This window comes from Salvia splendens, chromosome 6 (genome assembly GCF_004379255.2).
Source record: "Salvia splendens isolate huo1 chromosome 6, SspV2, whole genome shotgun sequence".
Classification (NCBI taxonomy): domain Eukaryota; kingdom Viridiplantae; phylum Streptophyta; class Magnoliopsida; order Lamiales; family Lamiaceae; genus Salvia; species Salvia splendens.
In genome coordinates this window covers 9,005,441-9,024,676 of record NC_056037.1, presented here as the reverse complement: position 1 = coordinate 9,024,676, position 19,236 = coordinate 9,005,441, and the positions used below count along the sequence as shown (strand labels likewise).

At 35.2% G+C, this 19,236-nt stretch overlaps 3 protein-coding genes across 5 annotated transcripts; all 3 read left to right on the top strand.

Moving 5' to 3' along the window:
- The first annotated feature begins 1,231 nt into the window (after positions 1–1,231).
- LOC121806526 (equilibrative nucleotide transporter 3-like) lies at positions 1,232–3,597 on the top strand. Its single transcript, XM_042206591.1, has 10 exons — positions 1,232–1,358; positions 1,496–1,562; positions 1,658–1,762; positions 1,843–1,998; positions 2,100–2,243; positions 2,326–2,431; positions 2,525–2,700; positions 2,770–2,924; positions 3,022–3,280; positions 3,361–3,597. Exons 2-10 carry the CDS (start codon positions 1,515–1,517, stop codon positions 3,469–3,471), a joined length of 1,260 nt encoding a protein of 419 aa, XP_042062525.1. The 5' UTR covers positions 1,232–1,358; positions 1,496–1,514; the 3' UTR covers positions 3,472–3,597.
- A 5,265-nt stretch (positions 3,598–8,862) lies between these two features.
- On the top strand, positions 8,863–9,650 carry LOC121807778 (equilibrative nucleotide transporter 3-like). 3 transcript variants are annotated; one of them, XM_042208089.1, is made up of 4 exons: positions 8,870–8,961; positions 9,047–9,154; positions 9,230–9,376; positions 9,450–9,650. In XM_042208089.1, exons 1-4 carry the CDS (start codon positions 8,914–8,916, stop codon positions 9,540–9,542), a joined length of 396 nt encoding a protein of 131 aa, XP_042064023.1. In that variant the 5' UTR covers positions 8,870–8,913; the 3' UTR covers positions 9,543–9,650. The 3 variants fall into 3 exon arrangements, with proteins under 3 accessions (XP_042064022.1, XP_042064023.1, XP_042064021.1); XM_042208088.1 differs by having other exon boundaries at positions 8,863–8,961; positions 9,050–9,154; positions 9,230–9,650; XM_042208087.1 differs by having other exon boundaries at positions 9,230–9,650.
- A 3,322-nt stretch (positions 9,651–12,972) lies between these two features.
- Positions 12,973–19,075, top strand: LOC121809575 (lysine-specific demethylase JMJ25-like). Its single transcript, XM_042210286.1, has 14 exons — positions 12,973–13,718; positions 13,821–13,957; positions 14,467–14,569; positions 14,658–14,790; positions 14,874–14,937; positions 15,342–16,074; positions 16,556–16,885; positions 17,059–17,595; positions 17,702–17,771; positions 17,850–17,935; positions 18,038–18,157; positions 18,243–18,311; positions 18,615–18,712; positions 18,804–19,075. Exons 1-13 carry the CDS (start codon positions 13,125–13,127, stop codon positions 18,621–18,623), a joined length of 2,985 nt encoding a protein of 994 aa, XP_042066220.1. The 5' UTR covers positions 12,973–13,124; the 3' UTR covers positions 18,624–18,712; positions 18,804–19,075.
- The last annotated feature ends 161 nt before the right edge of the window (positions 19,076–19,236 follow it).

Sequence of the window (19,236 nt, the reverse complement as noted above, 5' to 3'; positions counted from 1 at the left end):
GAAAAAATGGATCAAAAATTCGCTTTATCACAAATTTTGTTCTCTGTTTCCCACAGACGGCGCCAGTGATGAATCCGCGAATTTTTGATGTTAGTAAATGCTGGTAGAGAATAAAGACTACGACACAATGAATTTACGTGGTTCGATTTACTGAAGTAAATCTACGTCCACGGGAAGAAGGGAGGGCAAGATTGTATTGCTTGATCTGGGATTACAGCCTACAACACAGACTTGCTATATGATATTTTATCTCTAGAGAGCTCAACCTTCTACCTGATCTAAGTTCTATTTGTACATTGAACTAGGATCGTGGTTTGCAGCCCCACTAACAAGATCGTGGGTGAGCAATAACTGCTCAATAACTGCTTCGTACCACTAAATAGATCGTGGGTATAGTGGAGGTCGTGGAGGCCTTTCATGAGTCCACTAACTCCTAGTTCGGTCGAATGCTGAGACCGAACTGCTGGACTTTACCGATCAGCTCTTGCCGATCTGAGAGGAGAGCTTGACTGGTCGGCTTTTACCGAGCTGTAGGCTGAGTCCGAACTCTTTGGTGCCGAACAGATACTCTTTCTTGGGCTCTGGGCTGATGGGCCGTCACTGTTATTGGGCTTGCCATTAGGGTTTAGTTCGTACCCCATCAGTTGCAAATGTGTACTTAAAAGGAAATTTAAGGCCGATGGAACAGTGGATAAATTTAAAGCCCGACTAGTAGTAAAGGGTTTTAAACAAAAGGAAGGACATGACTTCTTCGATACCTATTCACCTGTAACAAGGATTACATCTATACTAGTACATTATTAACACGATTTTTTATATTATTAAATATTATTTGAATATGTACTATATATTTATTTGATTATATAAAAATTAGACGCAATGAAAATGCCAATATATATTTTCTGCTTCCACCACTTGAGTATGAACATACGAGCAAAAATAAGTCAACGCCGTCGAACAACCCGCCAAATCATTGACCTTAAACTTTAAAAGATTGTAGAATAATTAATACATTAACAGCGCATTTCGTCCATATGCATTTATTCAGATTCCTTATACACATTGCTTTTTATCTATTTATTTATTACTTTCCATCGATACCTCTAAACGGGTCCTTTTCTTTCTGTTACAGTATTTCTTTATGATGATGTGAATACATCTTATAAAGAAATATATATGTGATAATCAAGAAAAACTAATTAATGATTCCGTCATATAATGGGAAAACGGAATCAATGAAAAGGATAGTATATTGTTCTCATTTATTGATTCAGAATCCTAATTTAATTTCGGTATTTAGAGTACAGCCTCCTTTTCAAAAATCGGAACTCTTTTCAGATTCTTCAATTTGCCAGCCAGTTAAGTTGAATCCTCGGATTCAATTATTCCTTATTTATTAGAGTTTCCTATTTTTTCTTTCAAGTAAAAAAATAGTCTCTATTGTATAAATTCTAGGCTTATAAATTTATAATCTTACCCCCCTCTCACTCTGCAGTCTGTTTAGAGCAGAAGCAATGAGTAATGGAGTCTCTAGCATCGACACAATTCCTACCAGAATTGAGGTTTCTATTGAATTGATTCTTCACCCTTAAATTTAACTCCCAGCACTTAAAAATTCAATCTTGATTTCACTTTTTTTTTTGATGAAATTTTTCAGGGGAAGTTCAAGGCAACGGCGGTTTGTTGGTTTCTTGGGCTTGGATCTCTCGTATCTTGGAATAGTATGCTGACAATTAGTGATTATTACTACAAAATTTTTCCAGTAAGTTTATGCCTCAAATTCTATACTATCTTTTCCCATATGATTTTGTTAGCCAACTTATCAATTTATATAATTTGCAGGATTACCACCCTTCAAGAGTACTCACTCTGGTTTATCAGCCATTTGCGATCGGGTCCATGGTGATTCTTGCTTACAAAGAGGCCAAGATCGATACAAGGAAAAGAAACATTTTTGGTTACACCCTTTTCTGCCTAAGCACATTTGCACTTCTCTTGGTAAGCTCTTAATTTTTGTTGCTCAAATTTGATTTGAGTCTCCATTAATTACAATATTCGTCTAGAACTGAATGAATGATTGTTTTGACTATTGAATGAAGATCGATATAGCCACATCAGGGAAAGGGGGGATTGGAAATTATATAGGCGTGTGCGTGTTTGTTGCTGCTTTTGGAGTTGCAGATGCTCATGTTCAAGGTGGAATGGTTGGGGATTTATCCTTCATGTGCCCTGAATTTATGCAGGTCTCTCTTTCTCCAATCCCATTTTAGCCTTCTCTATTTGATAACTTGCTTTGTGTGCTGATGTTTTGTGTGGATCGTGCAGTCATTCTTCGCTGGTGTGGCTGCTTCGGGCGCCCTAACCTCCGGCTTGAGGCTTGTCACAAAAGCAGCATTTGATAAGAAAGAGGATGGCCTTAGAAAGGGAGTTAGTGAGTCCCTCTCTCTCTCTCTCTGTATATGTATACCAGTTACAACATGTAAAGTCTTAAGTAGTTGGTGATGATGGTTTTGTGTCTTTGTAGTGATGTTTCTTGCAATCTCGACGCTCTGTGAGTTTCTGTGTATATTCGTCTACACTTTCGTGTTTGGGAAATTGCCTATTGTGAAGCATTTCCGGAAGAAGGCAGCATCAGAAGGGTCGATGACAGTTACAGCCGATCTTGCTGCAGCTGGGATCAAGACTGCAGATGGCGAAACTGTAAGACATTTTGTAACAAAATGGAGTATTTGAATTCATGGAACCTGATTTGACCTGTTGTTGTTGCAGGTAGATGATGTTAAGCAGGATAGGTTGAGCAACAAGGAGTTGTTGCTTCAAAACCGTGGTTATTGTTTTGACCTTTTCCTTATATACGTGCTCACTCTGTCAATTTTCCCTGGCTTCTTGTACGAGAACACGGGTGAACATGGGCTAGGTGATTGGTAAGTCTCTATTGCAAGATTGTTTATTGACTGGGATCATCATATAAGAGTAAACGAGTTGAGCTTGAGTTACTTATTGGTACACGTATGGATGTAGGTATGCGCTTGTCCTAATAGCAATGTACAATGTTTGGGACCTGATAGCAAGGTACATTCCTCTGATCGATTGCATAAGGTTGGAATCGAAAAAGGGTCTTATGATAGCATGCTTGTTGCGTTTCTTGCTCGTTCCTTGCTTCTATTTCACGGCCAAGTATGGGGATCAAGGGTGGATGATTTTCTTGGTGTCGTTCTTGGGGGTGACTAACGGGTACCTAACTGTTTGCGTCCTCACAGTTGCCCCGAGAGGCTATAAGGTAAGGTGGTTATAGTGGTGCACGAGGGCTTGACATATGTCCCTGTTTTGGTGTTTTAACGTTTTTGTTTGTGATTACAGGCACCAGAGCAAAACGCGTTGGGGAATTTGTTGGTAGTGTTCCTTCTTGGCGGTATATTTGCTGGCGTTGTTCTTGACTGGTTGTGGGCCATCGGTAAAGGCCCTTTCTAAACGCCTCGTTTTGGTTTGATGTTATAATTGTACACAGTTGAAGTTGATGGTTGGTTTCACCATTTATATATTTCGTGTAAGAGGAATTGTATTCATAACTTATTTCCATCTCACTCACGTTACGTATGTCTACTTATGGCACTTTGAATCGCACCCAAGTCTTCTAAATTTAATTTGCCCTATAGCCTAATATTGATTTATACAATTTTCACTTGAAATATTTGTAAAAAAGAAAAACCTTTGAGAATATTTACAAATGGATGTATTAAGATGAAACACTTAGACACCATATCACCATTTCAGGCCATTGGATTTGAAAATCGTGTGCTTGTCAAGTTGCCATGTGGCAACATTTGCTGAATCAAGTAAAACGCGGAGGGGTAAAATAGGAAATCTCTAATTTTACATTACCAGATTACAGTGTCATTCATTGAATATTGCAGTCTAACGCGGAGGGATAAAATAGGAAATCTCTAATTTTACATTACCAGATTGCAGTGTCATTCATTGAATATTGCAGTCTTACCACAACAATATTGCAGTTTACCATGCCACCAATATCTAATAAATTGGACTGCAATATCCAATACGTTTATAGCATTGCAGGCTACGTATTGTCACAGTGTCACTTTAAGAGATGTTTTCATTTTAACGCACTCCTATTTACAATTCTACTTTCGTATAGAAAAATTTAGACATTGCGAAATTGTGCTTAAAAACCCACACAATTCAGCAGTAAGTTTTTTTTATAGTTTTTTATTCTTTCTAATGGATTTTGATAGTACATAATAAAATGAATTTAAAGATATATTTTATATTTTTTACTAATTCTTACAATTTGAAAAGTTAGAATTTGAAAATGACATTTCGGAAATCAGAATGCAACCAAGCTTTTAAGGTGGACCCTACCTACTCCAGCATAAAATGGGCATTGTTCTTAAATTATAAAAAGACAAACATTTATATAATTCCAAAATCTTTAATAATGACTATAGTTGGGTAGCATTTTTCTACTATATGGATTTCCCCATTTTAATGAAAAACTAAAAAGCATGTGATAACAACAGTTGACCTTTTCCTCTACAAATAAGTGTCAATCCAACAACAGCCATTTAAAAAATGGGTATGTATACACAACTATAGTCAAATTTGCCAAAATAAGTGGAGTAGTTATTTCCGGAAAAGATATCTTTCCATATAAACAATTGATTAACCAATGGAAACGATTTTTAAAATATCTCCATAAAGGGTTTCTTTTGAGCACTTGCTTTTAAAAATTATTTTTAGAGAACTAATAAATACTTATAAAATAAAGAAGAGGACTGAAATGATAATAAAGTAGTAGAGTAGAACAGATGATACAATAAGGGAAAATAATTATATTATATTTTGTCAAAAAGAAGTGTGGACAGAGTAAATGTTTTCTCCTTATGTTTCATAACTAATTGATTTCGAATAATTTCAGATTTTCTTTATTGATTATAGATTTTTTCATCGAATAGAGAAAAGTAATCAAGAATTGAAAAGTGAAGAAAAATTTCATATTGAATTTTCGTTCATTGACATTATTTTTTCTTGTTATACTAAAAAAATCTACTGAATTCATTCCTTTTTAACATTTTAATTTGTAGTTTTGCCTTTATCATAATTTAGTTTCAATAATATGTTACTCCCTCCGTCCCACATTTAGAGTAACAATTAGTTATGGCACAGGTTTTAAGAAATTGGTGGAGTGTGTATTTAATGAAGTGAGAAGGTAGAGTGTGTAAGGCCATCCACAACGCTGTTCCTATACCGTTCCTAAACCGTTCCTTAAACTACTATTTGCGGGCCCCACTGTACTTTTTTACTCCATTCCTTAACTAAGGAACGGAACCTGCAACCCTCCGTTCCTTAACCGTTCCTTAAATTACTATTCATTCAATTTCATTTTTTATTTTTATTTCCAACTCAATTCAATTAAAACAAACACACTTTAATAAAATTAAAATAACATTACAACTTAAAATTCAAAAAAATAGAAAAAGACATAATTAAAATCCTAAAAAAATAAAAATTGACATAATTTAAAATACAATTTTATAGAGACAACCAAGAATAAGTTTGTCCCACATCGAAAGTGGAACATAAAACATTCAAGGATGTCTCTATAAAATAGAGACAACCAAGAATGAGTTTGTCCCACATCGAAAGTGGAACATGAAACATTCAAGGATGTCTCTATAAAAGAGAGACAACCAATAATGAGTTTTTCCCACATCGAAAGTGGAACATAAAACATTCATGGATGTCTCTATAAAATAGAGATAATCAAGAATGAGTTTGTCCCACATCGAAAGTGGAACATAAAATATTCAAGGATGTCTCTATAAAATAGAGACAACCAAGATGAGTTTGTCCCACATCGAAAGTGGAACAAAAAACATTCAAGGATGTCTCTATAAAAGAGAGACAACCAAGAATGAGTTTCATAAATTCGCAAGCCCATCAAATATATATGGGCTAATACGAATTTCTAGTATTCATTTATTTGTAAAAATTGTTTTTAAATATAAAAAACAATTTTTATAAATAAAAATATTTTTTTTATTAAATTCGATTTTTTTAAAAAAAATCGAATTATTGCGTCACCGTGACGACGCCCACGCGCGGGGCAGCGAGTGGGCATCACGCGTCGAATGGGAGGCCGCCACGTCGCCTCGGCGCGTGGCGGAACGTGTCGTGCCGCGTCTCGCGGGAACGGCACCCGGCACGGCACCGGCACGGAATGGCGACGACACGGGCGGCTGCAACGCGTGCCGCCGCGGTTCCGTTCCTCCGGAACGAAATAAGGCACCGCAACGGCACGCGTTGCGGATGCTCTAATAAATGAAGTGAGTAGGTGGAAAGTGAGATAGGTTGACTTTTTTATTTTGGGTTTATTTTTGTGTTTATAATGGCATTTGAGTGTAATTTTGTTGAATAATAGGGTAAATTTCTATGTCCAAAAATGGAAAATTGTAAATGTAACTCTAAAACTGGGACGGACTTTTTTGACAAAATGTCACTCTAAAACTGGGACGGAGGGAGTACTATTTTATCTTGAAGTAATTAACTTTTTACTAGTCATTTTGGATAATTAAATTTAATGTTTTTACCCTATATTTCGTTTTGATAATTAAATTTAATATTTTTACTATATAGTATTCCATAAAAAGAATAAGAATATAAAAGGAAAAACAAGTAAATTTCTTTTAAACCACATCATATACTTTTTCTCCTTTTTTATTTCAATTTTTATTTAGAAAATCTTTTTTATTAAAAATTATAAATTTAACATCATAATGACGTATAACCAAAAGGATAAAAAAAACTTTAAGATAAAATATATATTACTAGGCTGCAATAAAATAAAACAATCCTATAAAAACAATTAAGAAAATAAAAATTAATATATGAAATTATAACAAAAAGAAATCCTTGTGAAGAAAAAATAGATTCAAACATGGCGGCGAGAAAACTGACATATACTCCTAGCAAAATTGGATTCCGAAAAGAAATACGCAACATATAAAATCTCTAGAGATATACTCCTTTAATACTACTATATGTTAGTGCTGGAATATATGATTAGTTGCATACATAAATTTGATTATATTTGTTTTTTAAAATAAAAAAATTCAAAATATATTATTATCTTGATCGATAAGAGGGCAAGAATATCTATATACTAATACTAGTACAAAATTTATTATTTAATAAATATAAATAAAATAATAATTTATATATAAGGAGATATATAAGGAGTGTTGATCAATTGCTAGCCCAACCTTTAATTATTAACTATAACTAATTTTAAACTATAAGATTCGTAGATATCTAGTGAGGATGCGTTAGGGTGACACCACTCTTAAAGTGACAGCGTAACAATAAGTAACAAGCAATCTGCAATACATATGCAAGCAATATGAGATACATAGGCAAACATTTCGGCATATGGTTCCAAGCAATATGAGATACGAAATCAGAGCACTATTGTGACACCATAGTTAAAATGACAATCTGGGCAAGCAATCTGCGATACATAGACAAGCAACTCAGCATACGGTTTCAAGTAATCTGCAATACGAAATCAGAGATAATCAAGCAATCTATAATACATAGGCAAACAAGTCTGTCACATGGCAGACTAAGATTGAATCTGCTCCTAAATCTAACAGTTGTCCTTGGTGGTACAATGTCATCTTAAATGGTGTTGTCATTTTAACACAAACCTATCTAGTGGTCTATAAATTAATATGTGCAATTTTATTTTATTATTATTTAAATTTTAAAAGATAAAAAAACTATCAAAATTAGGGTTTATGATCAAAATGTCAATGTAGCGTATTAAACATATCAATACGTATTCATTGAATATGTCAACACAATTTCATATTGACATTGCATAAGTATTACATTGGCATATTATGATAACTATGTTGACATTAAACTGCATCTTGAAAAATGCAAAGATTCAATAAAAAAATTTCAAATTTTGATATCGGAACATATGCAAGTGAGATCTCGTTAGAATCTTTATAAAATTATGTTTAATTTGATATATATTGTGTAAAAAAATAATTTAAATTGATATTGTTATAATAATTTAAACTTTCGAGATATTTTGTTAAAAGTTAGTTATAATTATTTTTTTTAATTGTCATTAGTACCCCTAATTAACATTTTTATACACTGGATCGATACTCGTAGTTGAATGATCTTGTGCCTTGATTTGATGATCTAATGTCTATCCTTTAGATAGTTAGCAATTTAAGAGTGAGTCAAGAAAGCACCATATATAAAGTCATTATATCTCTAAATCACTGTCATTAACTAATTTAGAGAGCGTGAACTAATGATTATTTAGAAGGATGACTGAAAAAAATAAACCAATTTAAAACAAAATTTAGACACAAAAATGTCCTTTATTTAGTACTCCATGTAAGTCTCCATCATATGCGTTTAAAAGATAAATAAAGATACAGCCTTCCTTCGCCTTAAAATGATTTATCTTCTTTTCAGGCAGAGTATATATAAAAAGGAAAATCTGAAATTAGGTAATTGAGCTGTGTTACGAGAAAATAATACTTCGTTCGTCCCACTTTAGGAGGTCCAATTTACTCTTTTTGGGTGTCTCACTATAGGAGTTCCGGTTAAAATATTCCATAATGGTAAGAGGCTCTACATTCACTATCTTTTTTCCGTATAAAAGTATGACCCACATTCCACTTTATTTTCTCACAACTTTCCTTTACATTTCTTAAAACACGTATCGAACGCAAATGAGACTCTTAAAGTGGTACGGAGAGAGTAGATAAAATATGGAAAAAAAACAAGACATATATGTCATGACTGAGTTGTTTTGCTCTATGCAGCAACTCACTCTCTCTCCATTTGTTTAGAGGAATAGCAATAGCCAATATGAGTAATGGAGATTCAAGCATTGTCTCAACTCCTAGCAGGATAGAGGTATGTCTTTAAACTGATTTTTCACCATTTCCCAACACTAAAAAATGAACTTCTTAGTTTTTTGTTTTGTTTATACATCAAATAGCAGGGGAAGTTTAAGGCAATGGTGGTGTGTTGGTTTCTTGGACTAGGATGTCTCATTTCATGGAATAGCATGCTAACAATTGGAGACTACTACTATCAAATTTTCCCAGTAAGTAAACATATAATGATACAATCCATATTTTTTTGTTATGATTAATTGAACACAAACAAAAACAAACTGCAGAGTTACCATCCAGCCAGAGTCCTGACTCTGGTCTACCAGCCCTTCGCCCTCAGATCAATGGCGATTCTCTCTTACAACGAGGCCAACATCGACACAAGGAAGCGAAACATGTTTCTCTTCTGCTTCAGCACACTCTGCCTTCTCTTGGTAAGCCACTATACATCCTTCCATTTCATGAAGCTTCTAAAACATAGTACTAGATTGATCTTCTTTGTTGCAGTTGCTGTCTTTGTTGGTTGTGTTTCTTCTTGCTGGTATATTTTCGGGCGTTGCTCTTGACTGGTTGTGGCTCATTGGCAACACTTCCTTTTAAACCAACTCCTTTTTATGTGAAATCTATTCATAATTTCATATGGTGGTTGTAGCACTTTCTAAGCAATGTATTTCATGTTTCAAACTTAGTATCAATGCAAAATCTCATTTATTTGATGATCCGCTTTAGGATTTTACATTTCTATTAACAAGTTGCAATAATTAATTAAGAAATCCTAAAAGATTGTAAACTTGTAATCAGGTCGTAGCTTTATATTTGGATTTGCTTATGAAATAAAAGATCTGAAAGCAACATTTGATTTTTTCTATTTTAAATGCATCCAAGAACATCGTAACAACCTTTTTTAGGCAAGTGATTGCAACATGTTAATCGTGGAATAAATCGCCAAAACATATCTTTCTGTATTTGTTTGAGGTGATTGATTGTATCTTTCTTACTCAATTAAATATAAATATAAGGATCAAATCAGCTCTTGTTGCACTCCTTCGTTGACAATATTTAATTTTAAACTTATAATCTAGCCGTATCTTTATTTTGGACTTGCTTATTAAACAAATGATATGAAAACAACATTTAGGGTGTCCACAATGGTGGCCCTTGAAGGCCACCAAATGTGGCCCGGCCACCATTCGTGGCTCTTATGTGGCCGTCCGCAATGGTAAAGTAACAAAATTAACAAGGGTCACCAAATATGACCCTCTATAAAAAAAAATTAATTTGTTTTCTTTTTTTATTGTTATTTTTAATTTAACTATGTTAAATTTTAGTAGACTAATAATTTGGGAAATAAACATAATTTAATAAAGTTACGAATTAGAGTCAAATTTTCGTCGTACTATTGATAGGGATTGGAAGTATAGAAAGAAGTGAAAAAAATGGAAATGAAAGTTCATATTTATAAAAAAATTTCGATATTAAAAAAAAAACGGCGGCCCAACCGCGAAACGCGGCCCGCTGCAGTGGAGGGCCGCGGCTCGCCCTCGGCTCTTGGCCCTGTGCCCCGCCTCTCGGCCCTCTGCAATGGGGGGCCGCGCACCGAGCCGCAGCCCGCGGCTCCCCCATTGTGAACACTCTTAACTTCTCTATCTTTTAATGAGTCCAAGTATAAGATAGTAAAGAGTTTTCTCTAGGATCATGATGATAACAAGTTGATCATGGAATAGAACACCAACTTTCCATATTTGTTTGTGGTCAATTGAAGATTATATGGAAAAAAAAAATTTGAAGGGAAGTATGTCTCAACTATGTTACCAAACACACATGAGCAAATGATAAGACCCTTCATAAAGATTGGAGATTCATCCCGAACATAAGAAAAGGGAAAAAAATTGGACATTCTAGCATTTTATGGGCCAATATATTAAGCCTCTCTTCTAGTTCTAAGTTCTAACAAACTAGACAAGCAAGTTGCTACTTGCATAAAAAATCTCTAGATTTATTTGTGCTGGCAATTGAAAAGTTGGTTCTACCATGTTTTTGTTTGGTGGTGATGGAAATACTACCGTTAATGTGAAAAAATGATTATTTCTACTTATATTAACCTTTATTTGATTCATAATTTATTAATTTTTTTTATTTTTTTTAAATAAGATTAAGATAGCTTAATCTACGAAATAATCTAACCTACCAAGCATATCATTTTTTTTTCAATTTTGATTTTAATTTTTCCTGTCAAACAATAACATCAGAAATAAATGGAGTACTTATTCAGGATATATTAATTTAATCAAACCAGCACTCGTATATATCGAACAAGAAACATAATTACCACTCACTGTTGGCACTTTGGACTCGGTCTAATTTTTTAGCGCCAACGCTTGTGCACCACTATTAATTTTATTCTTTTTAATTTCAATTTAATTATATAGCTATATATTTCCCACGTCCACCTATTCATTTTTAGAATAAATTACACATTTTTTAAAATAGAAAAATCACTCTTTCTCGTTCATTATCTCTGGAACTTTACTATTTTCACTTAAATTAGAAAATAATAATTAAAAAATTACGTACCAAGTTAGAAATGTTGAGAATAGTAGAGTTCATAGTTACTAGTTCAGAGTTTAACGTTCAATGTTTCATTTAATAATCTATACTAATTAAGATTGGTTATTTTATTATTTGGAGACATAAATTTGGAAAAAAATAATTAATTGATGTATTCAGCTTTAGTACTACTTATTGTTTCTTATTATTTTTTATTATTAACTACATTTAAACGTACGATTAGGGAATTTGATTCGACCAAACGTTTTGTGTCCGTGAAGAAGTAAATAAGCCCATTTACAATGGGCTAAAACATTGGAGGTCCATTATTTAAGCTTGACCCATCGATTTTGCTCATTGACTAATTTACTGACTTACTGATTTCTAATATTGGGTTTCAATTTGGGTTACATGTTGACAAACCATCACATTCTAAAATCTAGAAAGCCCATAAAAATGACGAAGTGTGGTCAATCACAGTATTAAATTATTTTATTTATTTATATTTGTTCTCTATGCTCACATCACATATGTGAATCATAGTGCAAAACACAATTTAAAATGGAGATGTGCAGAAAATGAAGTGGCTCAAGAGATATAAACGCGAGGGTGTGACATTTAATTAGGTACTTCATCACATTCCATTATAGAATCAACCTGATTAATAATACAAGAAAAAAGAAAAAAAAATAATGCAATTGTAATCTGAATTGAAGTTTTGCAGAAAAAAAACAGATGGATTCATGTTTCCACTACTCCACTGACTTTATACAAATGGGTCCATATAAGGACAGCAAAAATATCTCAGTAGAAGAGCCAACATACATGTATGTAAAATACTCAAGCAAAATGCAATAAAATAGTACTACTACTAACTAAAATAACTAAAATCTGAAGAAGAAACTTATAACGTCTGCATGAAGCAGCAATAGTAGGAGCAATAATTCAAAAATCAACTGTGCAGATTACTTTCATTTAACAGCTTTGGACCACCTAAATCAGTCATAAATATTCGCAACTTAGTCTCGGGTCGATTCCGCTGTAACGCAATCTCAAAATAATCAATTTATCTATAAAAAAAAATAATCCCATCAAATAACAGTAAAAATCACAACACTAGTCTTTTAGATACACTACAAAGCCAGAGAACACAAATCAATTTACTTACCAAAAAATGCAGATTTTAGTATACTAAACAAATCAAATTATTGCTGTCAGATGTAAGTAAAATCTAAAATGCATGCAATGAATTAATCAAACCTTATTAACCACGAAAAAATAAATCAGAAAAACAGAATACTTCGCATCTCTGTTTCTGTTCATTGGGTATTCATTCATACATAAACCTACGCTACATTGCAATACTACGCTGCGCGCAGTTCATTTTTTTAGTGCGTGCGTATAAACCTATACGTACAGTAAATTGTATTTATACATAAAATTGAGAAAGAGCTCAGTATTTAAAGTGGCAGTGTGGCCGAAGCGAAGCGTCTGTTTTAGGGGCAAAAAATTTCCTAATTCTACTTTGTCTCTCAATAAAATTCTCGCCCTTCTCAAACCCTAGATTTCCTTCTTCCTCGATTTCCACGGCGAAACCTCTCCTTTTTTCTCTAATTCGGATCATCGGGGGGGATAATGCGGGATAAGGATCCGGTGCCGGAGGAGTTCCGCTGCAAGCGGACTGACGGCCGTCAGTGGCGATGCAAGCGGCGGGCGATGGACGGGAAGACGCTCTGCGATATTCACTATCTGCAAGGGAAGCACCGCCAGAACAAGCAGAAAGTGCCAGACTCGCTCAAGCTGGAGAGGAATGCGGGGAAGAAGAGGGAGGATAGTAACGGGGAATGCAGCCGTAGGGTTACGAAATCGTCCAACAAGCCACGGGTGGCGGCGGAGAAGAGCCGGAGAAGGGGCGTGTCGGAGGCGTTGGATGAGACTTTGAAGCGGATGAAGTTGAAGAGAGGCGACTTGCAGTTGGAATTGATCAGAGTGTTTCTGCAGAGAGAGGTGCAGAAGAAGAAGGAGCGGGAGCTCAAGGAGAGCTCCGTAGCGGATGAGACCAGAGTATTGCCTGGTGGAGTCATGGCGATTTCTCATTCGCATACGAGTCTGCCAAGCATTCGGGAGAATCATGGCTTGGATGTGAAAATAGGAGATGATTCTAATACGTTGCTGGAGAGGCATTTTCGCTCGAAAAATATTGAACCTTTACCGATTAGTACAATGCAGGTTTGTTTTCTTGCTTCCTTTTTTAGTAGTACTATATAATTTTGATGTGCGTTCTTGTTCGTAAAGTTACATGTTCAGCCTCTCATTCCGTGCTTGGTATAGGTGTTTCCATTGACGGGGAATGTGAAGGCCAAGAAAATCAAGAAATGCCACTGGTGCAGGGGAACTAAAGGTCGCTGCTTGATCAAGTGTTTGACTTGCAGGAAACGGTTCTTCTGCCTTGATTGTATTAAAGAGAGGTTTTTTCTTCTAAACTTTCTCTTATCATTATGTTTGACTGCATTCTGTTTCTAGAGATCGTGTGCTTGTTTACTTGATAAAGCTTAAAAAGATTCTATCTTGATTTTTTGCATTGAACTGAGTACCTTATTAATGTTCGATAATGTTTCCACTTTCCACTACCATTAGATGTGGTGTATGTTATTAATGACTTTCTTAAGAACTTGACTGAGTTTCCCAGCATGATGCACTGTAAAAGTGAGACTAAATGTTCTCAGTTCATTGTGTATATTAATGTCTGGATCAACATTGAAATATTTGGGGTTATGTGAGAGGTTAAGTCTCAGGGCTAACTGGTCCAGAGCCTTTGTCCTAGCGGCAATGAGCTTAGACATTATTGTAAGAGGTGCCGAGTTCGAGCCCACTTGACATCAATTGTAATTTCCTCCTTTCTATAGGAGTTTATTTGTAATTTCCTCCTTCTTAATATAGGGGCTAACTGGTTGTTACATTTTCAAATTTTGTTTAGGCATATTGAGAAGCAAGAAGTGAAGGCAGAATGTCCTGCCTGTCGTGGAATTTGTGGCTGTAAGCTCTGCTTGAAACAGAAAATCAGGCCTAATACTAATAAGGTTTGGCATGGAGCTGATTTCATATCTATACAGTTCTTGAATCAAGATATTAATTGAGATTCTCTTTTTCTACAACTCTTCTCTCCAGGAATCTTATGGAGGTGGAAGGAAGTTGCATAGGAAAGAATTTCTTCTTTATTTGATCCACATGCTTTTTCCTGTGCTGAAAAAAGTCAATAATGATCAGATCATTGAGCTTGAAAAAGAATCTAAGGCTGCAGGTTTGAGATACTCGAGCTCTTCCTGTGGTAGCTAGTAGCATAGTGTGCTATTTAACCATAACTCAAATCTATACTTGCAATAGGGAAAGAAGAATCTGAAATTCCAATTCCACAGACGAAGCTTGATATTAGTGCATCATTCTGCTGGTAAGTTCCTTTCGGCAAATACCGTATGATCATATGTTGTGACAATGTTTGCCCGCTTTTGCTATAATTTTATAAAATACTACTGTATATTATCGCATGGTCAGTGTTTAAGTGATCTGGACACAAAAATGTTTTCTATTGGCTGCCGACACTTAACTTTTCACAATCCGGCGAAAGAGAAATAGATATTTTTGGGCTTCAGGACATTGTTGCAACAAAACTGAAACATTATGTATAAATTGTCAGATTTTAAAATGTGATGAGATTATTGCAAAAGCAGTCAAATAGTGACAGTATATGGTCTTTGCCCTTCTTTATTTGCTCTCATATACCCACACACACATGCTTTATGCTCAATTGTCTCTCTTAGTGACTGTTTCCTGGTGATTTACCTTGAAGTGCAGCAACAAATGCAATACATCAATTGTCGACTACCACAGGACTTGTTCAAAGTGCTCGTACAATCTTTGCTTAAGTTGTAGCCGGGAGCTTTCTGAACATAGTTTATCTGGAAGTTGTACGCTCAGAAGTTGTAAGAAGAGGAAAATCCTATCATCTGGTGATGACGTAAAATTTAAGCAGACTATATCAAGCCATAACTCTGGTGGGCCACTCAGTCAGTCCATTATTTCCTTTCAAAACTGGGAAACTAGTGAAGATGGTAGTATCCCGTGTCCTCCTACAGATATTGGAGGTTGTGGTGGCAGCCTTCTTGATCTAAGAAGTATATTTCCATTTAATTGGGCTAGAGATCTGGAAGTTAAAGCTGAAGAAATACTGGATAGCCATAACTTTCCGACTGCAGATGCTTCTGTGTGCTGTTCGCTGTGCAATGAATCTGGTAGAAATGATGGTATTGGTGAGCCCAAGCTGCAGAAAGAACCATCTAAAAGAATAGGCTTTAACAACAACTATCTGTATAGTCCAACTGTAAAGGAGCTTCATCAAGAGACCCTTGAGCATTTCCAGAACCACTGGGGTAAGGGTCACCCTGTTATAGTCCGAAATGTGCTTAAGAGTAATACAAGCTTGTGTTGGGATCCAATTATCATGTTTTCTTTGTATATGGAGAAGAAGAGCTCAGGCTCTTCTCATGAAGGTGGCATGAATGCGGCAAACTGTTTGGATTGGTGTGAGGTATGTACTGTGCGGCTGTGCCTCTTTCTATCTCTGCTGCATCTATCTTCACCACTTCCACTTATAACCTTTCATGGAGTAATTAATGTTGCATCTGATGGTTCATTTAGACAAATTTGCAGTATAGATCATAATGATGTGAATGTTCATTCAGCGACAAGGCAAAACTATATTCACTCTGGATTTTGCACCACTTTCCCTGTTTCTAGATGGTTCTTTGTTCACCTACCTACCCAAAAACATATTAACAGTTCTCTGCTTTGTAAGCATGCTGTTAAATTATGAAATTAACATTGGTTTTCTATATTCTACCAATTAGGTCCATGAGCCTATAATATTCCAAAATGCAAAACATTGTGTTGATTTACTTCATTATTAAAAGGAGCTCCATAGGCTTTTCCCTTCTTTTGGGATCTTATTACGCTGAGATTTATATACCTTTTTAGTTCATCTTATGATAATGCCAATTCTGCTATTGCAGGTGGAAATTGATCGGAAGCGTATATTTATGGGATCTCTAGAGAAGAGAACACATGCAAGCGTACAGCAGAGAGTTCTAAAGTTCAAAGCATGGCTTTCTTCTCATTTGTTTCAAAAGCATTTCCCTCTCCATTACAATGAGATTTTAAGTGCTTTACCTCTTCCAGAGTATGTCAATCCAGTGTCTGGCCTTTTGAATGTCAGTGTGAAGTTGCCAAAGGATTTTTCAAAGCATGACTTAGGTCCTTGTATCTATTTTTCATATGGAGGTCCAGAAGAACTTATGCCGGCTGATTATTTGTCAAAACTATGCTATGAATCACATGATACGGTAGGAGTTGGTCAAATATGCTGTATCTCTTTGTTTGCACCTTGCATCAACAAGTACTCCTGCTCTAAACCATTCTTTTCTATAGCTGGTGTATATATGTATCCGATGATGTGCATTCTCTAAACATTTGATTTGATGATGGATCTAAATATAACTTACATTATTTGTATCAGGTAAATATTTTAGCTTATGCTACGGATGCTCCTGTGTCCCCAGAACAGATTGATAAAATCGAGAGTATGATGAAAAAATACAAGGCTCGAGACCACCATCGTGGACAGTCATTTAGTAATTCCAGTGATCAGAAAGGCAAATCATCTTTGCAGAGTGAAGACACTGGTGAATCAGGATTACAGGACATTGGTGAAAAGATAGTACCACCTGATGGAATTGAAAATGTACCCTTTTACTCCAGCGAGCCACTTAAAGGTCAGGCACCACGTGTTGAAAATGGAAACATGTCTGATGACAGTGAATATGATGACGATGCATCAATTCTTTGTTGTGGAAGTTTTGAAAACTCTGAAGACATTGATGAGAATTTTGAAGAGGAAGATATAGAAAGCTCTTGTTCGAGTGAAGATAAGCAAGGAACTGATTGTTGTGGTGCCCAATGGGACATTTTTCCCCGACAAGATGTACCAAAACTTTTGGAGTACCTTGGTAAACATTCAAATGAGCTTAACCCTGCATGCAACTATCTGAAACATGTATGCTTCTCTTTTACTTTCCTTTTTTCTTCCCATTATGAAAGGAAGTTTTTTTATTGCGAATTGCAAGCCCGTGGGATTATCGCTTTGTTTATGTATGCAACAGGTTCATCCTGTTCTTGATCAGAACTTCTTCCTTGATGCATATCATAAATTGAAACTTAAAGAGGAGTATGGTATGTATGTTTGAGTACCTTATTTTTCTTGTATTCAAGCATGCTTCCTAAGATAAACATTTTTCTTGATGCTTTTAGATATTCAACCATGGACTTTTGATCAATGTCCTGGAGAAGCTGTCTTCATTCCTGCTGGGTGTCCTTATCAAGTTAGAAAGATAAAGGTATTTTTTGGCACCAAACACTCTCATGGTTGAAATTTGCAATTAAAGTTCTAGAACTAGAAAGATCATCTCCTTACCATTTGACCTCTTTTACTTTTTCAGTCATGTGTTAATATCGTGGTGGACTTCATCTCACCTGAAAACGCTGCTCATTGCATTCAATTGAATGATGAGATTCGTCTTCTTCCTACCCGACACAAAGCCAAAAGAAAAGTGATGGGGGTAAAGATCAAATACATACTTGCTTCCTGTTTTTTTTATCGATCAATTTTGGGATTAACTATAGCTTTGCAAATTAATTTTACAGGTGGAGAAAATGGCTCTCCACAGTATTAGTGCTGCCGTAGAAGATTTGTGCAACCATGCTGCGGACCAAGTAATCACCTCACTTCTCTAGCTTTTAGTACTTTGCCAATGTATAGCTCTTCCAAGAAAAAATCTGGATGACTTTACAATGCCTAGATATTGCCACCAACCTGGTTGATTGCAGTCACCCTCAATGTTTGGCTATTTTCAGTGCATAATCTTAGAATATTTTCATGGAATCAATCCTGTAGCATTCTCCCTCGTGACATACTAGATCTAAATAGCATCTCTATACAGCCACATTGTCTATTGATTTCTTTTCTATATTGTTGCTGATGCTAGTTTCTGAATAATCAATATCCGTCTGTTGCAGTTAAAATAAGCCTAGTTCTTGTAACATCAGCATGTGACGCCTGCCAAAATTCACCCTGCTGAAATGAATAAAACCTCCGTATCTCGACCAAGAGATAGGTAGCAAACTTTTGTGCAATTTGAAGCTTGCTCTGCAATTCGAGTTTGCAAACGTTCATTAGTTGCTAATGTCGTCCTTAAATTCTTGCAGATTGATGTAGATGTTATTCCAATAGTCCTGCCCTTATTTATGCATGTCGTTCAAGTCCACCAGTTCGAAGATGCGCAGAATAGAACACCAATTCAATCAATTTTTTATTCTTTGAATGTGTTCTAGAAAATTGAGGTACATAAATAATTTTACCATGTAGATCCAACTCATTTCATTCAGATTAGTTTCTAGGTATTCGATACAAACTGTGCTACATTCTTGTAAACTGAGTATTTAGATACATAAAGATGAAACTATTCAATTAGTAAGAACTGTAGAACTTGACTTTATTATACTCCTCAGGTGGAAGTATTTACAGCTGAAGATGAATAAATATGAGAGAGAACAAAAATCAGGGAGAGAAAATAAAGTGAGAGGTTATAGTAGTATTATTAAATGGACGAACACTAATATTAATGAACAAACTATTATA